The 14,316-nt window shown below is 53.5% G+C and overlaps 1 protein-coding gene across 1 annotated transcript in view; it reads right to left on the reverse strand.

Annotated features, from left to right (window-relative positions):
- The window catches only part of DIP2C (DIP2 disco-interacting protein 2 homolog C (Drosophila)), a 263,569-nt gene that overhangs the window by 174,966 nt on the left and 74,287 nt on the right, over positions 1–14,316 (reverse strand). Inside the window, exon 3 of the mRNA XM_011942302.1 lies at positions 7,081–7,152. Coding sequence (XP_011797692.1) covers positions 7,081–7,152 — 72 coding nt within the window. The remainder of the gene's footprint in view (positions 1–7,080; positions 7,153–14,316) is intronic.

A 14,316-nucleotide genomic window follows, 5' to 3' on the forward strand; every position in this document is an offset into this window, starting at 1 on the left:
AGAGAGAGAGAGAGAGAGGGAGGGAAGGGGGAGGAGGAGGAGGGCCAACAGCCTTCTCCTGGCCTCTTCCCCGGGCACCCAAGGGCAAGCGCGCCGGCCTCCACAGCAGCGTCCTGCACGAGAAGCCTGCCCTGGGCCCTTCGTGGAACTGCAGGGGATTTTTCTGTATTTCAGGTCTGTCCCAAAGCAGTTTCTGAATTCTCTCAGGGCCTCCATTACATGCTCTTGTTCATATCGCAGAACTTGTTTTTAAAATAAGTGCAATCAAGGACTTTGCCAGAAAGCAAACAAGACAATTGTTGTAAACACACGGGTAAGAAATTTAATAATTTTCTTTGTATTTACTCAGATGGGAACATCATACAATGGAAAGACTGAAATTCCATCCTAAGCACCTGACACCTGCCTGCCCCAACCCTGTGAGTTCTCACACTGTCCTTTGTTCTTTTTTTAGACGGAGTCTTGCTCTGTCGCCGGGCTGGAGGGCAACGGTGCAATCTCAGCTCACTGCAACCTCCGCCTCCCAGGTTCAAGAGATTCTCCTACCTCAGCCTTCCGAGGAGCTGGGACTACAGGCACCCATCACCATGCCGGGCTAATTTTTGTATTTTTTAGTAGAGATGGTGTTTTACCATGTTGGCCAGACTGAGCTTAAATTCCTGACCTCGTGGTTTGCCTGCCTTAGCCTCCCAAAGTGCTGGAATTACAGGCAAGAGCCACTGCGCCCGGCCCCACATCGTCCTCCTTTCTATCCATCTTTCATGAACCCAAATCTTTGCCGCAAATCACTATACACTTCCTTAACAACCCTTTTCCTGTTATACTAGTTTAACTCGGTTAGGGACTCAAGCATTGGAAATTGCCAGTGATCCGGGGTCAGGAGAGTCTGACGTCGGTGTCTCATCCGCCAGCCTGAGTACTGGTCCACACTCGCTGGAAGAGACTCATCCGCCAGACTGAGCCGCGGTCCACACTCTCTGGATGAGACTCATCCGCCAGCCTGAGCCCCGGTCCACACTCGCTGGAAGAGACTCATCCGCCAGCCTGAGCCGCGGTCCACACTCGCTGGATGAGACTCATCCGCCAGCCTGAGCCCCGGTCCACACTCGCTGGATGAGACTCATCCGCCAGCCTGAGCCCCGGTCCACACTCGCTGGATGAGACTCATCCGCCAGCCTGAGCCCCGGTCCACACTCGCTGGAAGAGACTCATCCGCCAGCCTGAGCTCTGGTCCACATTCGCTGGATGAGACTCATCCGCCAGCCTGAGCAACGGTCCACACTCGCTGGATGAGATGCCAATCTCACCATCAGAGCCAGGGTTTCACGTTTCTGCACTTTGCTTACACCTCGGATTTTTCACAAAACCCACATGCGCAGTTCCAAAGTGGGTGCTACCCTCCCCACTGGACACACACCACATGGTGTGGGCTCGGCTGCAGTCCCTCCCTAGCGGCTGACATCTGGGAGGAGGAACGCGATTCGCTAAATATTGCTAAAAAGACCAGGAAATAAATGCACAGATCAAACCGACAGCTGCGTGTGACAGAACACGTCTCCAGCAGTTGAGCATGGTACCCTGGGAACACGGCTGACCTGGAACACGGGTGGTTCACCTCTCTCTGCAGCAACTTGGTCCAGAAGGATTCATGCTATGTCACAGGCAGCGCAATCTGGACACCCACGTTTCCCCTCCTGTGGGACTGAAGTTTAAAGATCCTCACCTTCTGAGATGCCGCATGGCCTAACCACTAAGTGGAGGCAACCAGCCAGGGACAGGCCCCTGGGACTTTCAGCCCAGGTCAGGAGGCGGTCCCTGCCCCAGTACGTGCCGTGCGGGAAGGGCTACCCTGGGGTCACCGGACAGTAACTCTCAGCAGAACCCGCTGTGCACCTGCCCCGGGAAAGCACAGCCTCTGCTGACACAAAGAATCAGAACCACCAACGGCCATCCCAGGCAAACAGGCCGGGGTCAGCCAGCCACGTCTTCTAAAGACGACAAAACAAAACAGCATTTATGTGCTTCAATATAAGAAAGTCTCTCATTCCATATGTAACCAAAGTGTCAAATTCACAAATGCCGACTCCGGGGCACCTCCTCTCTCATGACTGTCAAAGCCCAGTGGGAGAATCTGCAACAGGACCTCAGAGGAAGGCCTCTCCATGGGGACAGGGCAAGGCAGCCACTGCAAGCAACAGCACTCAGGCCAGAGCAGCTGTTCTCATGAGAACATGTGATCCAGTTACAGGATCAAACACTGGGATGCGAGCCAAGTCCCAAAAAGGTAATTCCATGGACTGGACGGTGCTGAGTTACATGTTACCCTCTGTCATTCTGATCATTAGTTAGCACTTACATGTTACCATCTGCCATTTAAATTTATCCAAATCAAGTATAAAAGAAACTGTGGCCCAGATAGACACCTGAGACAGTGGAAGGTCTGCGGTGCCTGTTTAGGGTGTCACGTGGGTCTGAGCGTCATGTGGGCGTGGTGGCGTCTGCCCTCAGGGACACTGCACATCCATCCTCGTACCACGGTGGGGACGGTCACTCAGTGTGGGGGAGAAGCAAGCACTGCCCCGGGCTACCCCCATGGGCAGACTCAGCCCCTCTGTGCTACACCCCGGAATCCATTTAGCAAATACCTGCCCAATGTCCACTTTCCGTGAGCAGGTAGCCAGGGCCTCGGGCGACTTATGTCCTGCTGCTGGGGGTTGGGGTGGAGACTGAGCATTTAGTAACCACCGCCCAGCTACAACTGTACTATTTCAGGGACAGGACGACATGGAGATGGGAATCTGGATGGTCTAGACTGAGGGATCAGGGGAGAAATCCGAACTGAGCTTTAAACACTGCCTGGACACGGCTAAGGGCACCGCCTGAGCAGAGTTCCTCATGTGGACAGCAGCATGGCCATCAGGAGCCCTGGCAGCAGGGAGTGGGGAGGAACTGAGGTAAGTCCGGGTTTGTGATCAGAGTCAACAGCCGGACAGCACAGCGCCGGCCTGCAGGCCAGGGCAGCCGTCAAGGCCTCCGGTGGAAAGCGTGGGGCTTCACTCACTGACCCAGGAGGCCTCTTGCCTGGGGAGGCTGCTCACGTGACCCCATGGTGGAAACTGTGCGGCACAGACTGACCCCCTCCGAGTCCTTGTAACTTGCACCTGGGCATCAAGCTGTCCGGCTGTTGAAGGAAAAGCTGGGCTTGGAGAGGAATAAGGGATCTTCGTAGATCACTCAGTACCAAAAAACATTTCATGGACAATCACGTAAGAAGTGGAGAAAGAGGAGTTGTATCTGAGCAAGGCAGGCTCCACTATTTGTAGCCACACCGAAGTTTTACTCTCAATCTCCACGGCCTGCATCATAATAGCAGTGAGGCCTTGTTATCCCAGTCGACGATGTTAAGATATCCCTGAAGAGGGTACCAGGCAGGGGATTCCATTTCCTATATTTGCAAGTTTGACTGGGCTTAGAGACTGAGGTGGGACAGGTTTGAACCGCAGAAGGGTGAGTGCCAAGTGGGCAGCTTCCCTAAGCCGTGTCTTCTCCCTGAAGATAATCTTCCGGGCACTCTCTCTGACCTGCCTTTTACTGCACATACAACTCACATTTCTTCCTGGCTCCTGGCACTTTCTTCCTCAGCTAGATCCAGGCAGCTGCTCAGCACCACACTCACTTCTGAATCCCGACTGGAGGCCCCAACACAGATGCTGCCCTCCTGAGCAGCTGGGACGTGCCTGGCTGGCCCGGGGAACGGAACTCCCATCGGAGCTCGTAATTCTGCATCTCAAACAACATCCTAGAAACACTTAGAATAGTTTCTGGAGACATAGGAATGTAAATGTTAAGAAAAAAGGGTGGAAGTTAATCAGAACACAAACCCCTCACAGGCAAAAGTGTGCAGCAGCCCAAGGGAACAAAAAGACGACCCTGCAACAAAGGAAGTCACGTCCCATGGGGCCAACCGAGAGGGCAGCCTCGGCTTTGGAAACGTCTGCGTTCCTCGCTGCTTCCCAGGACAGGAGCACACGGCGCACGCTCACGCGTCACCAGCAGCGTCTCCACATGAAGGTCGGCAGGGAAACGCAGCCTCGCTGGGGCCCCAGCACCCCTGTCCTGACTGCTCCCATATCCCGAGTCCCCCCGTGTCCTGAGTACCCCCCGGCCTGAGTCCAGTGTCTGGGCCTGAATCAGGCGGCCCAGGCGGTCCCTCCTCCTGTTTTCCTCACATTTCCGGCAGATGAATTCAGAAACGGACCTTGTGGCTAACACCCAACGCTGTCACCTTCTCATCAGCTCTGCCACTTGCTCCTGAGGGCGCGAGGGCATCAAGCCAGGGGCCTGGAGAGGAGGAACGTGGTGGAAGCCGGGAGATGTGGCAGGGTGTCCTCTTCTGAGACCCAGATGGCCAATTGTAATAATAAAGTTTGCCTCTATGACTTGATTTTACCGATTTTTTTTTAACAGGGTCTCGCTCTGTCCCACAGGCTGGAATATGGTGGCACAATCACAGCTCACTGCAGCCTTGACTTCTTGAATTCAAGCAATCTTCCCGCTTCAGCCTCCCGGATAGCTGGGATCACAGGCACACATCATCATGCCTAATTTTTTCTTTTGTAGAGATCGGGACTCCCCTTGTTGCCCAGGCTGGTCTCAAATTCCTGGGCTCAAGCAATCCCCTGCCTCAGCCTCCCAAAGTGCTGGGATCACAGATGTGAGCCACCACACCCGACCCTGTGATTTTAAAACGCATTTTGAAGTGTAACCCTGAACATGAACCTGTAACTTCAACCTGCATATGACTTTTTTCATTCTGGTGGAAAACGCATTGAACTCCCCTTTTGCCTCACGAAATACCTATATTCACAATACTGTCCACCAAAGTAATTTTGACCTTTGAACAGAATCTTTACCTCTAAGAATATCCTCTATGATTAACTGGCTTTTCTATTTCAAAAACCCTTCCTTTGCTCTTTGGAGGTGGAAATCTCAAAATCAATCCCTCTAGCCGATCTCAGGGGCCAAGACTCATCAGCTCATCCTGTAATCGGGTCTTTGGCTGTAAGACCAAAGTCTGTAGAAGACCAGGGGCTTTAAGAAAAGTTTTCTAGTCTGTCATGCATTCTTCTGAAGTGTTCTCTCAGTGGTGCCCCGCTGAGAAAGTGGAATTGTAAAAGCAACATTCTACTTCAACAGGCCGCGCAGAACCGCGCCCCGACTCACACGGACAGACCCGGTCTCTGGCGAGCTCTGGGCCCGCGGAGCGACCTGGCTCACTGGAGAATGGGGACCTCAGGCCCCAGGCCACGCCCTACACGTCGGTACAGGATGGCACTTGGCAGGTGGCCCCTTTTCTAACGTGTACCCTGCTGTGGGGCTGGCTCTCAGCAAAGCAGCGCTCACCGAAACGAAAGTAAAACAGAGGCCGGTTCCCTGCGGCGCTGGCCGCCCGCTCCCGGGCCGCGGCTTCTCGGACGTCGCACACCCCGATGTGGGCGGAGGGGAATGTTCTCCTCGGCGCTCCTTCACTGTGCTGCAGTCTACACCGAACCACGGCAGCTCCATTCGCTGCTGTAACAAGTTGAAAAAAAACTAATTAATTCAGACTTTAGTTTTTTTTAAATTTGTTACAGCGCTGAGCAGAGCTGCCGACCCCATGCAGGACAGCACACAGACCACCAAGGGGACCACAGGGCGCGGCCGCCCTCTGCGCCCGGCCGAGGCCACCGCGGGAGGCGCAGGGCGCTGGAGAACCGTCCTGGGAAGCGAGGAACCGCTTCTGTTTCACTTTTGTTTGGCAAGGCACAGAAGTTAAAACCAACAGCGTCCACGGCCTACGGTCAGTCCCCCACCTTCCTGTAGGACATGAGGGCACCTGCAGAGGGGAACCCGCAGGGACAGGGCTGGGGCAGCTGTCGCCACGCGGCTCCCTGAGAAGAGAATGAGGGAGGGGGCGCAGGCCATGGGAGGATCTGCCCAGCACCGCCCTGAAGCCTCTCGCCCCAGCGTCCCAGCCCAGCCCTCTGCTTCCTTCCCTTCTCTCGGGTTCCTCGGCATCTCTCCCTGACTTGAGCCTCTGCTAAGCAAGGTCCACACAAACATGTTCACTGTTACATCACTGTCTCAAAAATCAAGGTAAGAAAAACACAAAATCAAAACAAAACTACCAATAGCAGAAGCTCCACACAAAGTTTCCTGGAGCCTGAGCCCCAGGAAGGTTTCCTTGCTGAGTCAACAGGACCCTGGATGGGCATTGGGGCCTCGGGAAGAACAGATTTGGGATTTGTGCAGGTGTGGACAGGTGCAACCTTAAACCTTTTAAAATCTTGTTTCAATGATAAGAACTATGGAAGCTCAGTTTCCACCTTTAAAATGTATGTTGCCAGCCTTTATGTTTCAGGAAGAAACTGCTTGTGTTAGTTTCAAGCCATTTCTTAAGCCTAGCAAATTTTCAAGGTCACTCTCGGGCTGAACTGAGCTTGCCAGATGGGAACTGAGGTGCTAGAATCCCAGTCTAATATGAGGTTCTTTTTCCTGACATTTACAGAACCCAGCTCAAGTGCAGGAAAGCTGCCAATCTGCACATGTAGAAACGCTGGCGGGAAACCGACTATCCTTCTGAAGAATCATCATGTATGTTTGCAAACGTATCTCAACACAGAACCAGCTTTCACAATTGCAGAGTCCTGGGCGGGATATCACAGCACTGTCTAGGTTTGGCCTGTGCCACCAATAGATGCCTTGGATTAAACCAGAATCAACAGTAATAAATAGCCCCTGTACACCAAAGATGTTGAGATCACTAATGTGCTATTTTTACGATTATAGCATTTTAAAGTAATCAACAGAATATTGATCTCTGCTTATAGAGAAAACACCTGTTAAATTAGGCACACTTATAGAAAAATCCTCTGTGCCTTCTATGTGATCACGCAAAGGAACCGGATGCCTGGAGCAAGAACGCCAGACGGCTCCTCCTGCCGACGCGGGAGTAAGGGAACGTCTGGCTCCAGGTGTCTCTCTGGCACGCAGTGAACAGGTGAAATGAGAGGGCTCATGCTACTCATCGGGGTTACGTACTCGGAGGCTGCGGAAGGTAGGCTCCAATTAACTTTGACCTCTTCTTTTCATATCCTTTTTGTGTGATGTCACCTGCAAGAGAAGGAAAACGAAGTTCAGCATGGTCCCAGTGGACAGAGTTTATCATTCAGTGGCACCCAAGAAAACAGTTACCACTGTATCTTCTGTGTGCCTCATCGTTAGAATTTTAAACGCCAGCACTGCACATCTTACAACTTCAGTTCCTCCCCTGCGCTCCAACAAAAGCCCACAGCATTTAAGTCACTGAAACTCATGTGCTAAACACACGCCTGTTTCTGGCCCCTTCTTGATTTATCTGGATCAAGTCCAGAGTTAGATCCCTGCCATCTCATCCCCACCCGCTGGCACAGGAAGCCAAGCCCGGTGGCGAGGGCACTCTGTTAACTCAGTCAACGACAGAGCCTGCGGCTGGCGGGGCTGGGATGGCCGACACCAGCACCAATCAGCATCTTCTTCATTAACGAGACGTTTCCTAATCAAGCGTGTCGGTCACAAGGACTTGAGCCGCCACAGGGGTTTTGAAAAAGGAGTGACCAAGGCCAAGGGAAGAAGTGAAAGGCCTGAAACCTGCAGAAATGCAGAAGAGAAAGATGCCTGTGGGGAGGCGAGAATCCACACGCGAAAGCCCCGAGCTCACAGATGACAAGGGGGCCGCGCAGCAGCCGCGCCTTTCCTGGAGCCGGCGCGAGCACCGACAAAGCCGCCTCATCAACCTGCAGAGGCCCTTCCCGATCACAACTCCAGCGCGCACAGCATCCTCACTCGCCCTTCATTTTCTCGGACCTATTGTATTGTTTCCTAAGACCGATCAAACCATAATTCCTAGAAGAGTTAAAAATTCAAGCTTTAATAAAAATACAGCAAATGAGTGACAAGTTATCATGATGTACACACAAGGTGGTCACAGCTCGCTTTTCCTAGTGAAGGGTGGGCGGGCGCTCTCGGGTGCCACCTCTGCCTCCACCAACTCACAGCTCACGACACGGGTTCCCGTCTCCGCCATGGAACACAAGGCCGACGTCTGAACACGGAGCCAGGAACCAAATGACACGGATTCCACATCTGCCCATCCACGAGTGTCCCTGATGCTAACTAGCCAGCCGGCCACCGCCGACAAAGGGACGGTTTCTGCCGAAGTGTTGAAGCTTGCCAGGCACTCCACACACCCGCAGCCATCGGCTGCCCACTACGACACTGCTCGGCCACTGCTGGAAATGCCTTGTTAACCCATTTTACAAAGATGTCCAAAATCTGAACCACACAGACAGGCACATGCGCATGTGCACTGGAGCTCAGGGACGAGTCACCTCAAACGCTGGCTGTGAGGTCAGGTTCACTCCTTTTCCTACACACTGCGACGCCTGTCCCACCACCAGAGAAAAATACCTGGTTTTGAGGAAACGTAATCAAAACAGTCTGTAGAGGAAACAAGATGCCAGAAGCCTGGAAGTTCTGTCCAGGCCCATCAATCACAGGAGACCTGGGTTCACTGGCAGGCACCCCCTCCCCAGCCCTCTCACTTCAACCCACTTGAGAGCAGAATTACAGAGCAAGAGGCGTCCAGCGCAGGGGGCCTCGGCCGACCCGAGCTCCGCTCTCCGGCTGCAGAGAAGGTGGGCGTTCCACCGACAAGGGCAGAGCAGAAAGCCCACGATCCACACGCCCGGCCTTGGGATCCCCTGAAAAGGCAGCAGCAGCCGACGCGCTGTTCTCCCCGTGGCTCCCAGGCCTGCCTTGAAGGTGGCTGCGTGAGGAGGAAGCTGCTCCACCCCCTCCACCCCCTGCTCAGCATCTAGACTCACCCCCTGAGCCTGCTCCCTGCAACTGGGGAAATACCCCAGCAAACAGAAAGAAAGGACCAGAAGCGGATGGAACACGGCCGCACAGCGGCCGCGCCCTCAGCACCAGCAACGCGCACCAAGGTAGCTCTCACAGCTGCTCCAGCAATGCACCCAGGTGGCTCTCCCGGCCGTTCCAGCAACATGCCCAGCGGCTCTCCCGGCCCCTCTAGCAGTGTGCCCAGTAGCTCTCCCAGACTGTGGCTCTCCCGGCCGCTCCAGCAACGTTCCCAGTGGCTCTCCCGGCCTACGGCCCCGCTGCTCTGGCATCCTGGTTTCTGGCTGCCTTGCACAATTCTATGATCAGGTCCCATCCTGAAAGCCCTGTCTACACCCAACATTCAGCTCCCAAGTCACTAATTTCTCAATTGGACACTTAAGCATGGGGAGCTGCTCCTGCATTTTCAGTTGATGCCAGCATCAAAGAAAACTGACGTTGAACTCTGTCTCACTTCGGAAAGCTCAGATTGCCAGGGCCCCCAGGCGGAGGAAACCCAGCACGTTCCTGCGGGCCATGGCGCCTTCCTCTCCCCAGGGGAGTCACCCCGGCAGGCCTAACCAGACGTGTCTTCTCACGTTCCTCACCATACAGGCTCCGCAGCGAATCTCAGGATGGGGAAGGGCCAGACATGAGGAGAAGCCTCTACTTAAGAGCAAGCGTTTGGCTGGATTTAAATCGAGCCCCCAATCAATCAGCCAAGAAAATTTCCAGACAAGACTTCAAGAAATCCCAGGTTACTATCATCTCTCGAAACCTAGGAGGTGGGAAAGGGCAGCGCCACTGAGTAACTTCCATGCCCCCCACTTCCCCCAAACAGGGTCTGCAAACCGTCTCCAGGCTGAGCCCAGCTTCCTACACCACTTCTGGAGACATGCTCTGTGCTCACGGCCTGCTCCCTCCCGAGCTGCAAGGCAAGACAGAGTTCTGTCCAGCTCTTCACAGGAGGGTTTGCCGGCCCATCCCCAAAGACGACATTGTTTAATCCTTTTAACAACTTATTTACAGATGAGCATTTCAGGCACAAATAGTACTTACATTCCTCACTCAGGACCACAGATCTAAGACAAAAGTCTGTCCAGCTCCAAACCCGCGTCCCATGAAAACCACATCCCGAGTCTTACACTCTAAAGCTGGTGCAGGGTCCAGAGGCCACAGCCCTGGCTTCCTGGGCCTTCCTCGCATATTCTCGCCCCGGTATGTCCTCCTGACTCTAACCTGCCTGGGAAGTGCCCTTCTCCAAAGGAAACGTGAGTCTACTTCCCGCTTTGCCCTCTCCCAGCCCCTGCCCTGCCTGGATGCCGCCTCTGGGTGCCCACAGCACAAATCACACGCTGTAGCTTGCGTGATGTCGTGGATGACTGTTCATGGTTTATTTGCAACACACAAGCACAGTTATCCTTAAAACCAGACAACGTCCCACAGAACTGTGCCCCCCAACCCAGTTGTCTTAAGAACTGAAGCCAGGGTGCTCCTGCGTGTACCACACACACAGCTGCCTGTGCCTGACACAGAGAGACCTGCAGACAGATAAGCGACTGGCTGGGAGTGCGCTGAAGACCTGGGCAGACACGGGGCGATCATTTACCTGTTCAGTGACTGGGAGGCGGGCAGAGGAGAAACTTATGCCGATTCTATCACCAAAACGCAGAAGACGATGGCTTGATGTGCCGAAGTGCTGGATGCCGCGGCCCTCAGACCAGGCTCACAAGCACCTGCTACGTTTTCATGGGAAAAGTCCAGTTATTTTCAACTCTGGAACTGCCTCAGCATCTGGCAGACGGAGATCCACCAGATTCCCATAATACACTTGCTACAGGTTTACAGGAGCAAACCTAGCAGCAGCTTTTACGTGCCGTCCTTTATTTTGAAGCGACCAATGTTTCCTGTGTGAATACAATCATAGGCGACAGGTAGGTAACAGATGATGCATAGACAGATGACAGAGATGCTGGACAGAGGGCAGGTGGCGGGAGGCGAGAGACTGACAGGCAGAAGCTAGCTGGCTGACGACACACTATCCTCCCAGAACACCTCCTTGGGTTGGGCCCAAGGCCTGACCTTCAATTAATGCCACACTGTCACTAGGGAGATGGTAGCTCTGATAGTGCCTGGTGCTTCCTCCATTCCACGTGAGGGAGACGGTGGCTCTGATGGTGCCCGGTGCTTCCTCCATTCCACGCGACGGAGACGGTGGCTCTGACGGTGCCCGGTGCTTCCTCCATTCCACGCGAGGGAGACGGTGGCTCTGACGGTGCCCGGTGCTTCCTCCATTTCACATTGCTTCAGGCTGAATGATCAATTCCTGCCTCTCTTCTCTCCCATCTTGTGTCCATCAGGGCATGTGGTTGTCAGCGTGCAGCTACAGAAACTAAAGGCGCAAATGCTCCGCGAGATGGGACGTCCTTCCCCATGTTTCTAAGCAGGAGCCGTCACGGGTCTGTTATCCCACTAGGCGTATCCACTGCTCACAGCAGGCTTGTTCCTATTTCCCAAACCTGGAAGCGACGGGAACGTCATCCAGGGCTATTTCAAAAGTCAACTCCCGTCTCCCGGGACAGCCTCTGGGAGGCTGCTGTCAGAGAATGCGAACCACCCGAGCCTCTGCTGGAGCGCTTTCCATGTAAAATTCCAAACAGGATATTTTCCCGCTTCCACATCAAGATACCCATTTATTTAATTTCCTTTTCACTTTAGGAATAAGTACGACAAAAGAGTAAATGGAGAAATTGTAACCTTAGTGAGGAAAAAAAAATAAAAGTGATCTCTTTTGAAACATTTTCTACTTCATTTAAAAAATGCTACTTATATAATTCTGAGACTTTCCGTAAGAATTAAAATTTCAGAAGCAGAAATTAAAATCACAAAGAAGAGAGATTTACAGAAAATCATACTTTGGAAGTGAAAACCCCAGTGAGGCCAAGTCAGCAGCAGCAGGTCGAACAAGACAGGGGACGATGCTTCTTTCCCTCCCCGAAGGGAAGAATTCTTTCTCTCACGTACGTTGCAGCCCAGAGTTTCAGACCAAAACCCTATCTTAGAAAAGCAAGGAAAGACCAGCCTGGCAAACACAGGGTTAAGACTACAGAACAGACGCCGGGCCCCTGTGGCTTCCTCTCGGCCTCAGGCCCGCACCAGCCAACATGGCCCCAACTGGAACCCGTGCAGAGCCCGTGCTGCGGACGTCAGGCTCAAGAGACGGACACCTGAGAGCCGGGTAGCCCTCAGGGATGAAGGAAACGCCACAGAGCTGCTTCCACGACGTGGCTCAGCTCCGAGCGCACAGACCCACTTGGCAGTGATGGTTTCCACGTGCGGTGTCGGGAGATTATTTAATGCTGGAATGAATACTTTATATTACAAAGCAATCGTTTCCATGTTCGGAATTCTGCGGCTGTCAGGAGCCTGGTGCTGCTGCTCTGAGCCTATTGCTTTATAAGGAGCCGGGAGGCCCCGGAAGGCAAGGCAAGGCTGCAGCCTCATTTTTAAATCTCCGATAGGCTTCTTCGTTCTCCAGCAGGCGCAGTAGGCTGGTGACCGCTCCTGTGTGTAGCCCCTCGCCTGCACTGGGGGACGGGGCAGGAGGACCTGGGATGTCCTCTCACCCCAGCAAGCGGAGCACAGCAGGGCCGCCCATGGGCCAGCTAACCAGTGTGGGTCTCATTTTTCTCATGGATAAAATGTAGGTAATAGTAGCCATCTACCTGCCACTGCGGATGGAGAGATCAAACACACAGGATGCGAAGGTCTCAAAGCACGAAGGACACAAAATCTTTAAAAATTTCAACAAGCAATCATTCGATATCTGCTTCACATTCAACGCGTGAGACGTCCGAGTCGATGGGAGGACTCAGGAACGCAGACCTGCCGTGCAGCCTGCGGGGCCGCAGGCATCTGGGAGGGAGGCAAAGAAGATGGACCACGGAACACCAGGGACGAGGAAGCAACTCAAAATCTCAGCCTGGGAACCCAGTTGTTGTTCTGCTCTGATGTCAACCACCATCTCGGGACCCCAGACGCTGCAGGCCCCCACGTCCCTGAGACGCTCCCGCTCTGGGGCTGAGGCTCCTGGCCCCATGCACACCCCAGACAGCGGCCAGAAGGGTCGCTGCAAGAATGAGAACATGGTGAGCCTCTGCCCCCAAACCGCGTCGGAGGCTTCTCCCTGCTGTTTGGGGTCTCCAAGTCCTTCCCGACCCGGCCCTGCTGCCTTGGCCGCCCGTGCTCTGCCACGGCTCCATGTGCACCTGCTGTGCCCATCACCCCCTCATTCTCGCAAGCCCCCGCCACGTTTCCAGCGCGAGTATCGGCAGCTTAAATTCCATCAAGATCTTTTAAATAAGGTGCCAGGGTAAACAAAGCCTACACTAGGATTCATTCACCTGTTTAATAAAAACATGATTTATTGTTATTTAAGTGCCTAGTGCCCCACTCTCTGGGCGACAGAGCAAGACCCTGTCTCAAACCACACACACACACACACAATTAATGGTAGCAGCAGGAAGGAAACACATTTGAGACACGCTGTTGCAGTAAGATCTTACTCAGGCGGGGTGGGTGGACCAGGTCATTTAGAGTTTTACCTTTTCGGTTTTTTTTTAAATTTGTATCGTCCCCTGTAGCTCTTCTCTTTGGTACATTAAGAACTCCGGTTAGAAGGCGGATTAAAGGAAAGAGCTTGTTTGGAGTCCATTCTATTTTTAACACACGGATCAAAAGAACAGGAGAAAGAGCAACAGACGTTCACACTACCGCAGCGGTCTTGAAAATAAGCTTCTGATGTTAAAAAAAATAATGTAGTACTAACAGTCCCCGAAGGGCTTAGAAATATGAATGCCGATGGAATTTTTAAAAATTGGAAGCGCGTGTGCAGTGCGCCGTGTGGAGCAGAGGCTTTGTGAGTTTGAGGAGATTCCGGTCCCACTGCAGCCTCGAAACACCCCCTCCCTTCCAGTCCCTGGCAAGACCAGGGGCTCTGCACGAGGTCCCCGGAGATGCCCCAGCAGCCATCCTGGCCAGTGGGAAGATTTCAACACACCCGCTTCACACAAAACCGCTGTCGTAACTTGCTAAGAACTCTTTGGGCAAAGCATAATTTCTCCAGCATGTGCGGGGAGTTAGGGATCCCTCCTTCTTAAACACGGCTGCGTCCCCTTCCCATGACATTCATTCTCAGTGTTGCAGATCTCAGGCCTCAGCAGTAAGTTGGTTTTGCTGGATGCTGTATTTACATTTTTTGGTGGTGTGGGGAGGGAGAAGGGGAAAGGGGCAAGGTAGGGACAATGAAGCCCAGCCTCCGTTTTTCCCAGCTAGACATTGAGACTGACATGTAGAAGAGGACCCAGCATGGCCCGGCGCCTGCTGTGGGCTCCTCTCAGA

Source organism: Colobus angolensis, unplaced genomic scaffold (genome assembly GCF_000951035.1).
Source record: "Colobus angolensis palliatus isolate OR3802 unplaced genomic scaffold, Cang.pa_1.0 Scaffold209, whole genome shotgun sequence".
In the NCBI taxonomy this organism is placed as follows: domain Eukaryota; kingdom Metazoa; phylum Chordata; class Mammalia; order Primates; family Cercopithecidae; genus Colobus; species Colobus angolensis.